Source organism: Benincasa hispida, chromosome 3 (assembly GCF_009727055.1).
Source record: "Benincasa hispida cultivar B227 chromosome 3, ASM972705v1, whole genome shotgun sequence".
Taxonomy (NCBI): Eukaryota; Viridiplantae; Streptophyta; class Magnoliopsida; order Cucurbitales; family Cucurbitaceae; genus Benincasa; species Benincasa hispida.
In genome coordinates, this window is record NC_052351.1 from 28,637,972 (window position 1) to 28,656,479 (window position 18,508).

The 18,508-nt window shown below is 33.6% G+C and overlaps 2 protein-coding genes across 3 annotated transcripts; one reads left to right on the top strand and one right to left on the bottom strand.

Annotated features, from left to right (window-relative positions):
* The first annotated feature begins 802 nt into the window (after positions 1 to 802).
* LOC120074551 (ubiquinol-cytochrome-c reductase complex assembly factor 1) lies at positions 803 to 12,524 on the top strand. 2 transcript variants are annotated; one of them, XM_039027708.1, is made up of 8 exons: positions 884 to 1,015; positions 1,301 to 1,399; positions 1,720 to 1,933; positions 2,945 to 3,111; positions 4,204 to 4,328; positions 5,902 to 5,965; positions 6,171 to 6,219; positions 12,266 to 12,524. In XM_039027708.1, the coding sequence occupies exons 2-8, from the start codon at positions 1,385 to 1,387 to the stop codon at positions 12,343 to 12,345; spliced, it is 714 nt and encodes a 237-aa protein (XP_038883636.1). In that variant the 5' UTR covers positions 884 to 1,015; positions 1,301 to 1,384; the 3' UTR covers positions 12,346 to 12,524. The 2 variants fall into 2 exon arrangements, with proteins under 2 accessions (XP_038883635.1, XP_038883636.1); XM_039027707.1 differs by lacking the exon at positions 1,301 to 1,399 and having other exon boundaries at positions 803 to 1,015.
* A 3,638-nt stretch (positions 12,525 to 16,162) lies between these two features.
* On the bottom strand, positions 16,163 to 17,742 carry LOC120074405 (protein NODULATION SIGNALING PATHWAY 2-like). Its single transcript, XM_039027520.1, has one exon. It carries the CDS (start codon positions 17,702 to 17,704, stop codon positions 16,223 to 16,225), a length of 1,482 nt encoding a protein of 493 aa, XP_038883448.1. The 5' UTR covers positions 17,705 to 17,742; the 3' UTR covers positions 16,163 to 16,222.
* Positions 17,743 to 18,508: the final 766 nt, after the last annotated feature.

An 18,508-nucleotide genomic window follows, 5' to 3' on the forward strand; every position in this document is an offset into this window, starting at 1 on the left:
ATGGCTGAAGAAGAAAAAATGAAGAGGAGGGTTATGTATTATAAACCCCATATGAAGATGAACTTTATTTTTTCCTATTTTTTTTATATATACTATGCTATATATGCATTTTTTTAGCTTTTGTAGGAAATTTGATATATATTGTGGTATGCGTATTTGTTAACGAGTGTTTTTTTATCTAGACTTATTGTATTATGATGTATATACTGTGGTGTAAATGAAATTTACGAAGATTTATATACTGTGGTATATTTCATACATTAGTTTATATTGTAATTTATGTCCAACATTAAATCAATATTTAATTTATAAACGGTAGCATATTTCATATATTAGTTAGAATAGTTTCAAATACCTAACAAAATGTTCTAAGGTATATTTAAAATAATCGCTAGTCCGTAAAAAAAAAATCAATAAATTGATAGGTGAAAACCAATGTAAATAAATAAAAAATTAATTAAATGCATTTTTTTTTCTAAATTAGATAATAGAAAAAATTAAAATAAATGCATTTTCTCTCTCCAATTGATAAATGAAAAAAATTATATTAAATGCATTTTCTATCATTATAATAATGTATTTTCTCTCTCCATCATTAAAATAACTTTAAAAATAGGAAAAATAATATATAAAACAAATATAAATAAATATAAAAAAGGTAAAATTGTCAAAAAATAACACTTAAAAAGACATTTTTGAAAAAAATCAAATTTAAAGACATTTCTGAAAATATGTAGTGAAAAATAGGCTTCTTACGTAAAAAAAAAAAAAAAAAATCGTAGATTTTAAATATGGTAAACCCAATTTCTTCACCCAAAACCGAAGAACTGTAGCTGTAGCAATGTTGGCGAAGTGGAGCAGAGTCACCCGCCATCTCTCGAGGATTGGAGTGGAAAGCAACTTGAAATTTGGTACAGATTTCCCTGTTTGTCATCATCGGAATTACGCCAAAGTCGCAGCCGCTGCTGCTCCCAATATCCGTCACTCGGAAAAGGGTGTATCCGACGGGCATGTGGTGGGTATTTCCATCACTAATTTTAAGCTCCGCGCGACAATTTTGATGTTTGTTTTTTTGTCAATCGAATTTGTTGGTTGCTTTTAGTTTCTGTAGTAGAAGACGATCTAATCATTATTGGGGCAATTTAAGCTAGTTTTGTTGTTCAAAAAAAGTTTTCCTTTTATTTTCACTACGAAATCAGTGTTTTTCTCTTCCTTTGATAGTTGTTTTTTGAACATTACTTTTGGCAAACCAGTTTATCACTCTCTTAACAAGGCCAATATCTGTTGGTTTGAAGTGCAGACTTCAACTTGATTGTTCTATATCTAACACTCGGGATCCTCTCAACATGCATCTTTTTACTCTTTTCCTGCTTGTTAGAGAACAATGCAGTATTTAGAGGTATATGTTAATTTATTTGTTAGTCTGGTTCACATGATTCTTATGGTTAGCTTGTTTTTACGAATCCAATATATTCTCATCCCCTTCTTCGAAGGCTGTTTGTTACACTCGAGTCCCTGTGTTTTTTGAACATACATAACTGGCTGAAGCTCCTTGTCAGCAATTGGGTCGTAATTTCTTCGCATATGAAACTAATATTAGTTTTCTTCAGGCATCTTACCGTGAAATGGAATTTAGCACGGATTCATCTGCTTAACTTACATGGCTAGTATACAGCTTGGTTAACCTATGACTGAAAATGAAATAATTGGTTTAAACAGGTGCATTTGGATAAATTGCTTTTGTCGAAGCCTTGTTCTTTGGCTTTGGCCAAAGATTCACCATTGAGAATGGACGAACCAGAATATGCGGGATTTAAACTTCTTTTTCTCAGGATGATGTTGTTTTATAGTAAACAAAGCAAGCATATTCGAGCTGCAAATGTGATATACCGACGAATTGTTTCGCAAGTTGATAAACCTGCCATATATGATGGTAACTCTTTCTCCCTCCCTTAGTGTTATCCTCCCACCTCTCCTCTCCCTCAGTGCGGAGGCTTGTGAACAAATATTATCTTGTATTCATGATTTACTTGGAAATCTGCAATCAATTATAGTAAAGAATTAGTACAAAACCTCAAGACTCAAAAGGAATGCATTATTAAGTATACTGTGACAAGAAGCTTATTGTCAATATCATGCAATTGGTTGGATCATGAATGATCACTCTAAACAACTAGCAGTGAAGACACATTATAGTGAAGAAGCTGGGCACTCATCATGTCTACTTGGAATCAATTAGCTAATACGTCATTTCCTAACCAATGGACTAAATTAAATGCCTCAACTTTGGGACAATTTTAGCAAGCTAGTGAATGGATTTGAACCAAGATTTATATGGGTGGAGATTCAAATCTTCTTCACATGACATCTAGATGTAAACAATAAAGGGCCTAGAGGGAATGAGTTGGCCTAATGGTCAATAAGGACTATGAAAATAATGAATGCCGTAGAGGGAATGATTTCAAGTCATGTTGGCCACCTACCTAAGATTTAATATTCTATGAGTTACTTTGAAAACTAAATGTGATAGGGCCAAATAGTTGTCTCATGAGAGTAGTTGAGGTGCATGCAAGGTGACCTGGATACTCACAGATATATATAAAAAAAGTTGGGTGTTTACCTACACTAAGTAGAAATGTTTTCCATATATTTGTTATTCATTTAATTATTTATCTGATTTGGATGGTAACATATAGCCATTTCGAGTATTTGTGCTATAAAAAAAGCTTTCTTCCTAGAAATAGTATCCCAAGCTTGGTGTCTTGCTCTGAATTGTTTTTTCTTATACAGGCCATAGATAAGGCCTAAAGTATTTTCTATGCCAAACGGAGCTACAATAAGTTGCCTAAATTAAAGTATGGCATACTTGTGACTATTTTTCAGTTCACAGATAGCAACAATAACTTGAAACTTATGTAGTATTCTTGTTCTTCTCAATGTGCAGTGTTCAATTTGGAGAAAACATTTAAAACAACATTTTCGCTGCTTGTCCTTCACATGTGGCTTTGCCTGCGGCGCCTGAAAGAAGAAGGAAAGGAAGGTGTTGAGCGCGGGCAATACGTGTATGAACTTTACAATCACGATGTGGAGCTAAGAGTGTCTAAAGCTGGGGTTTGTAACCAACAGTACAGAACCTTTTTCATCCATGATTTTCCTTGAGATTTAAATCCAATAAAATTTCAGTGCTTCTATGGGACATATTATGTCTATGTGTACATGCACCCTCTGTAATTCATTAATCTAGGTTTTTCTAAGGTGACTGTGATAAAAAGTTAAAAACATCATCATCTTAAAAGATTAAGACAGTAATTGTTCGACAAATCATTCTTATATATTGAAGGCATCGCTTATCCCACAATTTTACTGTCTTAACATTCTCCTGTTAGATACCCAAGTAGCTGTACAATGAGTTTATTTGTTACTTCTGGTGCTCGGTTGCTGGTAGGTTTGTTAGGCTTTGGGGTAAACTTTGTTTATTGTGAGTTTTGTTATAAAAAAAAGGAGGGGAAAGTGAAGAGAGGAGGAGAAATATTTTATGAGGATCTTACCTTGTATGAATGACATTGGGTAATGTTTGTAGGCTCTGTTGACATAGGTTATGCTGTTTTGGTGCTTTTTTTTTTTTTTATAATTCACTATTCCCTCTGCTTGAGGACAAGGCTATACATGGTTCCTTGAGTTGATATGCGACTAGCTTTCAAATTTGTTTGCTCAGCTGTGGATTTTGTTAGAATGGGTGGAAAGGATAGTGAAGAGATGAAGAGGATTTTAATGAGAACTAGGAGCTTAGCTCACAGGGAGGAAACTAGGGAGTTCCTTGATATAGTGAGTTTTACTTTTCTGCTTGTATTTCAATTGTTCTATCTTTCATTAATTTCTTTTTTATCTCTTCAATGTTATTTTCTGTATTTGGTTTTCCTGTCCCTGTCGTTTGTGTTCTTCCCAGGATGATAGCACTTGTTGAGATCATGCCTAATTTGATCCTAAGATTTTCCTTCATAGGCAATAAAAAGTGTGATGTTTAGTTTTCTTGATTCTTTATTTGAAATGAGATTATTTGCAACGCAACACTGAGATCTGTAGGAATGGCACCGTGAGTGTTATAAATTTGCATTGCAGACTGACGCATACCACATACGTACATGCTACCATGAAATAGGCTTTACTTATGAGGATGTATGTTATGTTATTTTTCACTGGCAGGTCAATTTGCTTTTGACTCGTTGGATGAAAGATTTAGAAAAAATCTTTTATGGAAATATTGTTGCTTATGATTCTGCCATGCTTCCAGAAGCTGGAAAAGATGAGCTGCCCAACGTAATATGGAAGTAAGCCTCTTTTCACCTTTGTCATAGTTGTAAACTTTGAAGTTTTGTGCGATGTTATATTTTTAATGCAATTTTAGAATCTAATTTTGTTTTTGTTTTTGTTATTTTAAGTTTTAGGTAGTTGTCTGGATGTCTTCCCTCGCCTAAAATGTTGAGTCACCTCAAACCTCTTGCTTCTATCGCATGAACCTCTTGTCTGAAACATTGAGTCGCTTGGAATCTATTGCCTGAAATCTCTCTCCACCAAATGTTCTATCACTAAAGCTCAAAAATGGCATTTAATGCTCCATTCCTTTTGTCGCAGATATCTATCTTCATCCTATCCTACGTCATACCATCTTGAATCTCATAGTATCACCTACTACACTTAATAATGTAATTGACTTAAGTGTCGGCAAAAAAAAAAAAAAAACAAAAATGGAAGAAAGAAAGAAAGAAAACTACGGTGTGCCATGAAAACATTGCACGAGCATGTGATCAAACAAGACACCACTATAGCCTTCTATATCACTCCAGTATCGTACTTCCATTGTGGGCCTTTCTCAATCCCTTTAGTTGTTTTTTAAATGGCAAAATATGCTTTTGATCATTAGGTGGTTTGAGTTTGATGTATCCTTGGTTCCTAAGGTTTCTCGAGGGACACTTTTAGTCCTTAAGGCTAAGGTTTGTAAAATGGTTTTAAATGGTCCTTAAGATCTTTTGAACTTTAGTCGACCTAACAAAATGTTGACATGACGCTAAATATATTGAATGTCTCTAACGGCGTGTCAACATTCTACTTTTTGGCGAGGATAGATGTTTTGGTTGATCTTTTGAAGTCCAACGGTCAGACTTAAATAGACAAACTTACCACTCAACGCATATAAGTTTGAGGCAATGATTAAATTATAGACGTTGATATTGCTATCTCAATTTTATAGATATATTGATATCAACGGATATTTATGTAAAAAAAATTATAAAAATTATTTAATATAATAATTTAGTTGTTTCCTTACTTTTGTTATGGAACTCTTCGATTTACAGATATATCGATGTATTGACAGATAGTTTAATCCTTGGTTTGAGGAGTTAGAAGTATCTTAGATATGATTAAAAGAGATAACAACTCTCGTTCCTTGTCATATATCTGGTAATGCCTAGCCAGGTATAGAAGAAGATTTAATGGTCTTATGAAAGCAATAACTTTGCTCTAGTCACCACAATGATTTTGCTCTAGTCAGGCACAAGCACTTCCTTGTCGACAACCACCCAAATAAAAAGGCCTAGAAACACCGGTTTGCTACAAGAGGTTCCCCTACTTTACAGGATGGCGTCTTGTCATTCGATAAAGGTTTCATGACAGAACCCTTCACTGCACCCCTGAAGAATGGGTATGCACCGCCCTCTCACCATTAGAGTTTGGTAGAGGAGAAGAATTATCTATCGAGAAAATTTCTCGAAAGTTCATAAACCACAATCCAAATGCCCCCTGAACTGAAAATAAGCAATATGATTTTTCATCTTCTCTAAATAAATTATTTATACTTATCCTTGAATTTCTCTCCCAGTATTTGATTGTCGTATTTTACAGGAATATATATTCTGATGATGGATCACCAATGCCAAACGGTGCTGCTGCATTACGAGATGTGCAGGTGCGTTTTCTGGCTGCCTTGATTATCCCCCATTCTAAGGAACACATCAATGCTTGAGATTATCCCCATCTGAAAAGTGAATATTTGGAGTTAAATCCACTATCTGTTTGTAACTGATACATCATTTACCATTGACAGATCAATGATTGTCAGATATATTCTTTAGATGATCTTGCAATAACTTGTCTATTTAATGTAAATGCAGGCAATGGCTAGGTATACTCGTCGTGAAGTTAGTTGCTTGTCCTTGACAGGTAGATTATAGTTTTATACTGTATACACACGTGCACGCACATGCACATATATATTCTGTAGCTGCCCAATGGTTTTGATGAATATGATATTTTGTTTTGCCAAGGGAACATGCTTTTTTCATTAAATACCTCTTTTCCAACAAGGAATGCAAAGTTGGCTTACTGACTTTTTGTTGCTTTAGCTTTGGAGAATCTATTTGCCCCATCATTCAGAATTTATTGATGAATGATTATTGAAAAGCACAGATGTTTAACATCCTGTACTCTCAATCTGGGCCAATTACCTTAGAATTTTGCTTTTGGATTTTATCTTCCATGTTCATTGTTCAGTAAAGTTGGTTGACTTCGAATGCAGTAGGGCAATTGATCTACTTTTTGTTCAAGCCTTGGGACCCGAACTACTGCTTATAGGGACTAGTTCTTACAGATTCTAAAATCTTTCAAGCATCAAAGGAGAAAATCTTTAAGAGGGATGTTTATTATGGAATTTGTAAAACTCTTAGATTTGAGAAAGAATCAGATGCTCTATTCATTCACCAAAGATATGAATATATACAAGTGTACAAAGCATAGAAAAGGAAAATATCACAAAATATTTACAAGAATGGAAAACCCTAACTATAGAATTATAACACTCCCCCTCAAGTTGGAGCATATATGTTAATCATGCCCAACTTGTTACATAGATAATCTATACGTCTTCCATCCAATGCTTTTGTGAAAATATCTCCTAATTGTTCTCCAGTCTTCACATATCCTGTAGATACCAACCCTTGTTAAATTTTCTCACGTACAAAATGGCAATCAACTTCAATATATTTAATCCTTTCATGAAATACTGGATTAGACGCAATATGAAGTGCTACTTGATTATCACACCACAACTTTGTTGGTGTGGTGATTTCAAATCCCAACTCAACAAGAAGTTCATATATCTAAATCAATTCACACACAGATTGTGCCATTGCTCTATATTATGATTCTGCACTTGAATGTGACACCACATTTTGCTTCTTACTCTTCCAAGAAATCAAATTACCACCAACAAAAACACAATACCCTGATGTTGATCTTCTGTCTTCTTTAGATCATGTCCTATCGGTGTCTGAGAAACATTCAATATTAGTATGACCATAATCCTTATATAATAAACCACGCCCGGGAGCAGCCTTCAAATAACAAAGAATCTGTTCCAATGCAGCCCGATGATCAACTGTAGGGCATGACATATACTGACTCACAATACTTACTGAATAGGCTATGTCAGGTCGAGTCGCTGTAAGGTAATTAAGTTTTCCCACTAACCTCCTATATCTTTCAGGATCTTTTAACAATTCTCCATCTTTTATGAGCTGTAAGTTTGGCATCATTGGGGTACTACATGGCTTAACCCCTAGCTTTCCTGTTTCAGTCAACAAATCAAGTACATATTTTTTCTGTGATAATAGAATTCCTTTCTTGCTTCTTATTACCTCAATTCCTAAGAAGTATTTCAACATGCCCAAATCTTTTGTATGGAATTGACTATGAAGAAAGGTCTTTAGAGATTGGATACCTAAAGCATCATCACCAGTAATCACAATATCATCCTGCATCCACATATACGACTAACAAGATGACACCACCCTTAGATCTCTTAAAAAAAACTGAATGATCTAACCTGCTCTTCTGCATTCAAAAGCCGACCAAACCAAGCTTGTAGGCTCTGCTTTAATCTATACAAGGATTTACGAAGGCGACACACCGTTCCATTCTCCCCATGAGCAACAAACCCTGGTGGTTGCTCCATATACACCTCTTCTTGAAGATCATCATGAAGAAATGCATTTTTAATATCAAGTTGATGTAAAGGCTAATATTGATTGAAGCTAATGAAATAAACAACCGCACAGATGCCATTTTTGCTACCAGAGAAAAAGTATCAACATAGTCAATGCCATAAGTTTGTGCGTAGCCTTTCGCTACAAGGCGTGCTTTTAACCGAGCAACAGAACCATCGGAATTGACTTTAACTGCAAACACCCATTTGCAACCGATAGCCTTCTTTCCTGCAGGGAGAGAAACTAAATCCCAAGTACAATTATCATCTAAGGCAGTCATCTCCTCCACCATTACGACACACCAACCAGGATGAGACAAAGCCTCATGAACAGTTTTAGGGATGGATAGAGACTTTAAGGATGCAATGAATGAATATGTGGAAGGCGACAAATGGTTATATGAAACAAAAGAAGAAATAGGATGAGCACATGTACGTTTACCTTTACGAAGAGCAATAGGAAGATCATCACTCGTTTCTGGATCCAATGACGAAGAAGACTCTGGTACAGGGCATGGAACTGAAGGAGATTGTCGTCGAGTATAGACTTTAACGATGGGTGGAAGAGTAAAGGTAGTCACAGGTAGAGATGAATCAGGAAGAGGATCGGAGGGAAAATAACTGTGTAGACAAGGAAATTATCCTCTAATTCCTTATGCTCCCTCTGACTCTTATGCTCTCCTGACTCTTATTCGAGAGAGAATGATGGTGATGAAAAAATGGGGTATGTTCAAAAAACGTGATATCAGGAGAGACGAAATATTTATTTTAAACTAGGACAATAACACCAATACCCTTTTGGACAGAGAATAACAAGGAAAATACATTTTAAAGACTTTGGATCCAGCTTGGTGTGCTGAGCCGAACATCCCGAACAAAACAGGTACAACCAAATATTTTGGGTGGAATGGGAAACAAATGTTGCTTGGGGCATAAAGTATGAAAAGGTATCTTACCCTTAAGAATGGAAGAAGGCATGCGATTTATTAAGAAACAAGCTATGGAAACAGCATCAGCCCAAAAGGATTTTGGAACATGCATCTGAAACATCAAAGCTCTGGCTGTCTCAAGGAGATGACGATTCTTTCATTCTGCAATCCCATTTTGAGATGGAGTATCGACACAGGAAGATTGACGAAGAATGCCATGGGCATCTAAATAATTCATGAGTGTATGAGAGAAATATTCTTTAGCATTATCACTCCATAGGATTTTAAGAGCACCACTAAACTGAGTTTGAATTTCAGCATGGAAGTTACAAAAATGAGAAAGTAACTCAGAACGACTTTTCATTAAATATAACCACATAACACGAGAATAGTCATCGACAAATGTAACAAAATACCTAAATCCTCATTTGGACTCAACAGGACATGGACCCCAAACATCAGAATGGACTAATTCAAAAGGAGCACTAACTCATTTATTGACTCGAGGATACAAACTCAAACGATGAAATTTAGCAAACTGACATGACTTACAATCTAAAGAAGACAAATGTTAAAGTTGTGGACGAAGAATGCCATGGGCATCTATATAACTCTTGAGTGTATGAGAGAAATATTCCTTAGCATTATCACTCTGTAGGATTTTAAGAGCACCACTAAATTGAGTTTGAATTTCAGCATGGAAGTTACGAAAATGAGAAAGTAACTCAGAACGACTTTTCATTAAATATAACCACGTAACACGAGAATAGTCATAGACAAATGTAACAAAATACCTAAACCCTCATTTGGACTCAACAGGACATGGACCCCAAACATCAGATTGGATTAATTCAAAAGGAGCACTAGCTCGTTTATTGACTCGAGGATACAAACTCAAACGATGAAATTTAGCAAACTGACATGACTCACAATCTAAAGAAGACAAACGTTGAAGTTGTGGATGGATGATCCAAACGACAATGCTCTTCAAAGGGAGACGACACTATTAAACATGTGATGGCCGTAGATGTTTGTGGTTCAAAGATGTAAAGACCTTCAAATTCACGGCCTTTACCAATAGTCTGTTTCGTCGTAAGATCCTGAAATAAGCAATAACCAGGAAAAAAAAAGAGACACAACAATGAAGATTACGAGTGAGTTTACTGATCGAAATCAAATTAGACGAGAAATGTGGTAAATTTAAAACTGACGACAAAGAAATTGATTCAGGAAAATGGACGATTCCTGATCATAAAATAGGAGTGGAGGTTCCATCAGCTATAGTGACATTAGGTGAAGAGGTAGATGTACAAAGGTTAGAGAATAAATTGAAGTTACCTGTCATATGGTTTGTAGCGCTAGAGTCAATGACCCATTTTGACGTGGAGGAAAGAAGGCATTTCGAAATGTTACCTGTCTCTGCGATGGCCGTAATGGGAGTAGATGATGTTGCCCTCAATAACTCTTGATACTGCTGAAATTTAGCAAACTCCTCTGCAGAAATCGTAATTGACTTGTCAAGATTATCAGGAGTAGAGGCGTTATGTGCAAAGGGTGATTGTATCCTCTGACCTTTATTCAACAATTTTCGACATTCACGCTTTGTATGGCCAGGTTTGATAATAATAGCAAACAACACCTCCTGGATTTGATCTTTTGTTATTGGGATGATCTTTGGAGCTATTTGATTCAACCCCCTTATTACCTCTATAATCATTTGTGCGCCCAATCAAAGCACTACTAGAATCAGATGACGTAACTGCTTGTGTCTTTTCAGTACGAAGTATTCGAGTGTAAGCTTCTTCAACGATTGAGATTATTGAGCTTGACAACACTTGATCTTTGACCATCTCATATTTAGGTGCAAGATCTACTAAAAAGCTCATGATAAACAACTTCTCATGTTGAGCCATCAGAACTTTTTGGATCCATGCTGATTGGCATCAAGGCATTGAATTCCGCACATTTATTTTTAACCTCCATAAAGTAGCTTGTAAGAGATTTTTCTCCTGATTAGGTTGATATGGAGTCTTACAAACATTAAACATTCTATTAATATCTCTTTCCCTGAATAAAGGAAATCCAGATATTCCAATAGTTTCCTTGATGATTCGCAGTGATTTATAGTTCAACAATTTCACGTCAATAGAATTCTTGATTTGTAGAAGCATCCTTGAATCGTCCCGCCACCAATATTTCTTATTAGCATCAATCGGTGGCTCTTTCTATGATGTGATCATCCATCTCCATGCTCCTAATAAATTGGCGGACATTTGATCTCCATGATATAGTTGGATCCATTCACTTGTGTCAGTTCTTTGACACCATAGGAACAATCTCAGACATGACTACTGGTTTCTTATCATCCATTACCTCAAAAAAAAATAGACACCGGACAGCAGATAATCAAACTCTAATTTACCGAAGAGATGTCTTTAACAAGCAGTGAGAATATCTATATATCCCAAACAACACACACCACGAGAAGAGTCAACCACACTGAAGAAACCATAGAAGACGAACAAAAAAACGACGGCGCACACGCTACATGCGCTGGCGCGTGGACGACAGCAAGATGAACAATCGGCGCGTGAGCCTCACGCGCTGGTCAGGTGGCAAACGGACTTTGGGGTTTGTAGATCGACGGCTGGGCTCCTCGTTGGACTGGGTGGGGTTTTTTTTTTTTTTTTTTTTTGGGTGGCGGCGGCTAACGATGGTGAATGAATCGAAGATGGAGACTGTGAGCAAAAGTGTAAACTCACCTCTCCACAAAACCCTAAACGTATCACAAACGAGTTCTAAATTCTCAAACCCTAAGGTTCACAAAACCCTAAGTTTGTTTAGAGAGCTCTGATACCATGTAAAACTCTTAAGTTTGAGAAAGAATCAGAATGCTCTATTCATTCACCAAAGATATGAATATATACAAGTGTACAAAGCATAGAAAAGAAAAATATCACAAAATATTTACAAGAATGGAAAACCCTAACTATAAAATTATAACATAATCAAAACTAATAACAGAAGATTGACTCACTACTTATCCATTCTTAGTTTGACCCATAAGCGATCTAACTTCTAACTAAAACATAAACCATTCGAATGAAAATTACAAAATAGTTACTAATTATGCTACATTACATCACACCATCTATTTATTTTTGTCGCTTGGCTCCGGAAATTATTGCATTTTGAAGTGTGGTGGGTTCAATATTTTATAAATAAATCTTGTAAACTCTTAACCTGCAAGTTTCATGTAATGTCTGACTGATGAAATCTGCATTTGACCAACCGACAGACAAAGAAGCAATTTTGTCTGGGAACTTCATGTTCACTTCATTGGAGACTGGGAAGCCAAGCTCAAATGATGGAAGGTGATAATGCTGAATGGTAATGATTGAGTTCTACCTTACAAAGGTCAAGAAAGAAGACATTCATTCTATTAGTAACTTAATAATATCAATTGAATTTTTAGAGAAGGTTTTACTTCTTATACCCTCTTACTGAATCCAAATTATTCATAGAGTTCAGTGACAATGAGGTTGTCTTACTGATTTTCTCTTCTGCCCTTTCATTTGCTTGATTTAGTTTTATTTTTTGCAACTCAGAAGCTTTGTATGATTAAATGTAGTACAATTACCAGTGATAAATTAAATCTATATAAGAAATCAAATGATTTTTGTCATATAAGTTCTGGTTAAAATTTCAACTTTACCTCTCTTTTTTCTATTCTCAGCGATGGCCTCAATGTGGGAACCACAAATAATAAATAAATAAATAAATAAATAGATGTTAGATGAATAAATGGGGGAGAGGATAATGGTTCAACATGGATATACTGTATAGATTGAACTCAGAATGGAGCGTTGTCATTTGTCTCTATTTTTTTGGGGTTAAACTACCAATTTAGTCTATTTGGTCCATTAACTTTTAAATTACAAATTTAATATCTTAATTTTGGTATTTTAAGATTGTGAATCTATTATACGATTGGTTGGAAGTTTTAGATTATAAATTCAAATTTATATTTAATTGATTAATTAATTTTTAAAAAATTTTAAATTTATTAAGGCCTGTTTGAGAGGAAAATTGAATTCAGTTTCAGTTTTATATTTTCAGATTTACTTAGTTCAAGACATGCATTTGATAGATAGTTTGGTTTTTATATTCGAGACATGTTTCTAAATTTTGTGATTTAATGGTAGGGTTGGCAAAAATTTCCTCAAGATCGAGGCCTCGTCCCTGACCCCCACCCCAATTGGGTTTTCTTTTTTTTTTTTGAAATATTTATATATTTATATGTATATCCTAAAGGCCATGCAATTATATATTAATTAATTTTACAAATAAATATTAATTTTATTTATTTTGTAATGGAAATATTGAATTAATTTGTCAAAGGTCCAACTCCCCAACAAAGCTCAATATATGTCTCGAGTTGAAATCCTAATATCATATCTTCCAAGTTCCATCATCTCTTTCACTCCACCGGCCACCATTCTTTTCAAAAATCCATCTCTCCAACTTAACGTTCTTCGTATTTTTTTTTTCTTTTCTTTTTTTTTTTTTTTAAAAAAACATTCTTCATTTCTCTCTACTCACCGGACATCGCCTCCACCACGAGTTGAGCTCCACTGCCACTACCCTCTTTGTTCCCAAAAAAAAGTATCGGGGATAGGTCCCTGCGGGGACCAATTTCCCTCAATAGGGAATCTCTGTCCCCGTCTTCGTTTTCAATTGGCGGGAGTGGGGAAAATACCCTCATAGAATGATCATGGGACGGAAAATTTCCCTACTTTGCTCTGACCCCATTGTCAACCCCATTAAATTTTGAAGACAACATTTTTATGATTTTCGTGTATTTAAATTTTGAATTCAAAAGTTTAAATTGTTGCATTATATTTAAAAGATAAAAAAATATTAATAAATATAGCATGAATTTAGATAAATCCAAAACACACACAAATTTAGAGTTAAAAGGCTAATTTATAATTTAATCTAATTATGAATAGCATCAATTATCAGCCGTTGGATGTCTCTTTCAGAAAAAAGAAAGAAAGAAAATTGTAGTAGTTTAGGCGACTCTCAACTTGCAGTATATTTTCCCTTTTCGTCTTTGATGACTCCCTGAGTTTTGGGGATTATTTTAAAGTTTTTTCTTTCTTTTTTAAAAAATAAAATTCTAAAAAAGTTATTGATTGATCTTATGTATTTCTTAATTAAGTAATCAGGGAAAAGAACGCATGCTGTTATCACCCAAGAACAAAAGGAGTTTGAAACTCAATACATGGAGAAATGCCTACACAATTTTACAAGTCCCTAACATTTAATCATATACACTGAGTTAATTATTATAGTGTTAGTGATTATTAACACATTTAATCATATAATGTAGACTGTTTTAGTCTGAGTTATAACAGTTCGTGTAGTGTATAGTATCTTAGTCTGGGTAAGAAATAGTAAATATTATAACAAAAAGAGATGGAGAAGATTGATGGAAAATAGCAAATGCGGTAACAAAGAGGATAACAAATAGTATTATTGTAGACATTTATAGGTTATAAATAATTATAAACACCACTATATTTGAAACTCCAAACATAATCCATTTTTACCAACTTCAAATTAGGGTCTCAAACAACTCCATAATAATTTTCTAAGGAGATATCAATTTTACCATTCTTTTATAAGGAATCAACTAAGTACATGGAAAACTTGTAAGTTTGATAATGAATGTATATGTATGCATGTGTGTGTATATATACATAGAGAGAACTTTAATAATAAAACGTGGGACGAGGAGAGATTTGAATCTCTTATTAAAGAGATATATAGATAAAGAGATGGGAGAGAAAAATCAAGGCATGTAATTTACAGACTTAGACCATCAATTAATAAGGTATTAAATGTGTAGTTGATAAGTTTAGAAGTACATAGCATAATGAGAAGACGTGGAAGGAAACATATAAATTGACATAGAAAAAAATGATGATTATCTAAGCTTAAGAATTAATTTGATATTAAGATCATACCATGTTATGATGGTGTGACATATTAAAAAAAATTAACTGCAGTTAAAAAAATAAAATCAGTAATAATAATAATAATAATAAAACCATTTATAATCCCTGAATATGGAAAAGAATTAGAGAAGTCTACGAATCAAAATTGAAAGCTTCTGACTTTGGACTAACTCAAGTCAACCAAAGACTAGCCATTGTTATCATTCATCAGCATAGAAATTTAAATTAAAAAGAAAAAAAAAAAAAAAGAAGCAAAACTTTGACATCAATAAGCGAAGAAACCTAGAAATTAAAGAAGGTCCAAAGACAGAACAAAGATTAAATTTGTCATTTATATAATGATGTTCCTCATATTTTGCTCCAAGAGAAGAGTTTTTATTTTACATCATGTTTTTGTCCTAAAATTGCAAATAAAATAGGACTTATTGTGGTGGTCCATGTCCAAGAAAAAAAGTTCCATTTTGTTTGTTCATTATCGAAAATTCTTCTGTTTTAGACGGCAACTGAAGTGATGGAAGAACAATGTCTATTTCAGTATTAAATATTCTGATGTTTTTACTAATTATTAATAAACTACCTTTTCTTTATTCTTTTTTCTTTGGAAAAAAATAAATAAAGATTAACTAAATATTGAATTGGTCCAAATATTAATGTGCATAACACATAATTTCTTCTTCTACTCATATATGTAGAGATGAATGATTATTAGCCAACTTCCAACCAATCCCATTGGAACTTTTAAAAATTAATCAGTGATTCAATTTTGAGACTATAAATTACTTGGGTTAGTTAAGGAATATGAGGAAATGTTAAGGTTTCGCGAAAATTAAATTTACTTTAATCAAGTACAATTAAATGATTTTTAAAAACTAAATCACCCAATCTATTGGTTTATATGGTTTTTTTTTTTTTTTTTTAGAACATTTTCAAAAATCATAGGCAAATTTTGAAAACTAGTTTTTGTTTTTAGAATTTTGATAAGAATTCAAATGTTTACGTAATAAATATGGAAATCATGAACAAAAAATTATGAATAGACAAAACAGAATTTTGAAAAATATAATTATCCAACGAGACCTAAATTATTATCGAAGAAGATCTAAACGATTTGATACTAAGAGCATTAAAACTATAACAATATAATAAACCTTTTCATATATTATATACATATACCTACAATAATGATATTGAACAAAAGAATCAAATGATAGTATTTGTTCTTAGTAAACTCTTCAATTTGCCACTCTTGGAACCCAAATTGTAGCTGTACACAATGGCCTTGATTTCCAACACAAGCTTAAGCTACACTTCTCATGCTGCACCCAAAAATCTCCTCTGAAAAGGCTAATCAAATACTTAGCTTGAGAGCAATTGAAAGAACTAAAAGGGATTTTCTTGTAGTCTTTCAAATGATCAAAAGCACTTTTCCACACATATGTTTTATCACAAGGGAATTGAGTAACTGATTCCAAAATTCTTGTCCCTAAAAACTCTTCCATCACTTGTTTGAATCCATTTTCATAAACCCCAGAAAAGCATCTCAAAAGTGAATCTGAAAGAGCAGAGAAATGATGAAAAGCTTCAAAGAAAAACTCCACAAATGACATTGGTTGAGGCCCTGCAAGCTGTTTACTGACCTTAAAAAGCTCTTCTTCAACTAAAACTACACATTTAGGGGAAAGTTTTGAAACCCCATTTATAAAAGTTTCAAGCTTTGATAAGTTTCCATAGCTTAAAATATGGTGAAAAATGCCACTACAATTGGCAATTACTGTCTCACCCAACACTTGAATTTCCTCAAAGTTTTCTGCTTTTTCAATTCCCATTTGATCAAATATGAAGGGGAGATTGATTGATTTAGCAAATTCAATTAATCTCCACCCTGTTTGCTCAATAATCTTTCTCTCATTTTCATTGTCTTGTACAATGGCTGTCAATCTCAAAGAACAAACATCTTTCTTAGCTGCAAGATCAGCCATTAATGGTGGCCATTGAATTCCTTCCATGATATCAAAATCTATAACATGAATGATTTTCCCCCCTTCTGCTGCTTCAAGAATTGCTTGATTGGCTGTGAAATGAGCAAACTTTATATAAGGAGATAGCTGCTGCAACATCTGAAAGGCTGACATGGAGTTATTGTTAATCTTGATTTGATAATCAGCTGCAAGAATATTATAATCAACTGTCTTGTAATGGAGTCCTTGAGTGAAAAACCAAGCCAATTGATTGAATGAAGATGAACCCATGTCATATAAAAGTAAATTCTTCAGCTTTTCAATCAAATTTGAAACAAGGAAATGGTTTTGTGCTTCAATTGCTTCAGCTGCTGCTAATAATAGATCTGTTAAGCTCTCTTCTTCCATTAGCTCTGCTTGAATTCCCTTGAAAATAGTATTATTGGAATTTTCTTCTTCTTCTACAGGACTTGAATTGCTGAGTTCTTCAATGTTTTGAGGATCTACAGAGGAAATTGTGAGGAAGTCTTCAGGGTTGTAATTGAATATTGGATCAAATTGAAGCAAATTTTGATCATCATATTCCAAAAAGCTTCCTTCTTGGAAGGAATTTTGAGAGGAGTTTTCTGAGAGAGAAGAGCAAGAATTTGCTTGTCTGCACCCAGAAAATTCATGGCTTTGGAAAAAGGGTTCAACTGATGAAAAGTAATTGTAATTGGTAAGGAACTCAATGGATTCAAATTCCATTGTATTCATAAAGATGTTAACTTTATGAATGAAATTGAAAGGCTAATTAAGACACAAATTGCTATTTATCTTTTGCTGTGTGAGTATATATATATATATATATGTGTGTGTGTGTGTTATTTTGTAATGAGAGAGAAGGGAATGATGAAGATGACATAAGCACTTAATATAAAGTACTGTTAAGTTTTAATTCTAAGAGAAAAATATTAATTAAGAAATTATTGATTTAAATGTATCCGAAGATTCCAACCTTCTTATTTTATATTGATTTTGAATCCTGTGGATGGCGGAATCTACTGTGAATCATTGCAAAATATAAATAATAGTTGGTTTAGATGGTTTAATTAACATTAATGTGATGTTTGTTTTGGTTAGACGTGAAAAAATATTAGAAGTACAATTGTCTCACATCTGAAATATTAAAGAAAGAAATGAACACCAAATACTATAAAATATAAAGGGAGTCTATGTTTTTTTTATTTCTAATCATACCAATTTGAAACATGAAGGAGATTTCCATGTGATTGTAATAACATATTAAATCTCTTTTTTTTTGTATATGTTTTTTTTTCTCTTTAATTTGAAGTTCTTCCAAGTTAATTCTCGTGTTTTCAAATTTATTGATTTCTTTTAATTTTTCGGTTAGTTTTCTACTTAGATCTTAATTATATATTATCTAACATGAAAGAGTAATAAATAAGATTAGAGTCTTAAAAGATGATAATTAAATAGGATAAACACAATTTGGCCTCCTTGCTCACGGAAGAAATAAAATAAATTATTAAAAAAAAGTATAATATCTTTAGTACAACA

What these genes read in the sequence shown, in the direction of transcription:
- LOC120074551 (XM_039027707.1), top strand. Translation starts at nt 842, where the DNA reads ATGTTGGCGAAGTGGAGCAGAGTCACCCGCCATCTCTCGAGGATTGGA. An exon ending in TAAACCTGCCATATATGATG is followed by an intron (nt 1,934 to 2,944) that starts GTAACTCTTTCT and finishes CTCAATGTGCAG; the next exon opens with TGTTCAATTTGGAGAAAACA. An exon ending in CTGCATTACGAGATGTGCAG is followed by an intron (nt 5,966 to 6,170) that starts GTGCGTTTTCTG and finishes ATGTAAATGCAG; the next exon opens with GCAATGGCTAGGTATACTCG.
- LOC120074405 (XM_039027520.1), bottom strand. Translation starts at nt 17,704, where the DNA reads ATGAATACAATGGAATTTGAATCCATTGAGTTCCTTACCAATTACAAT.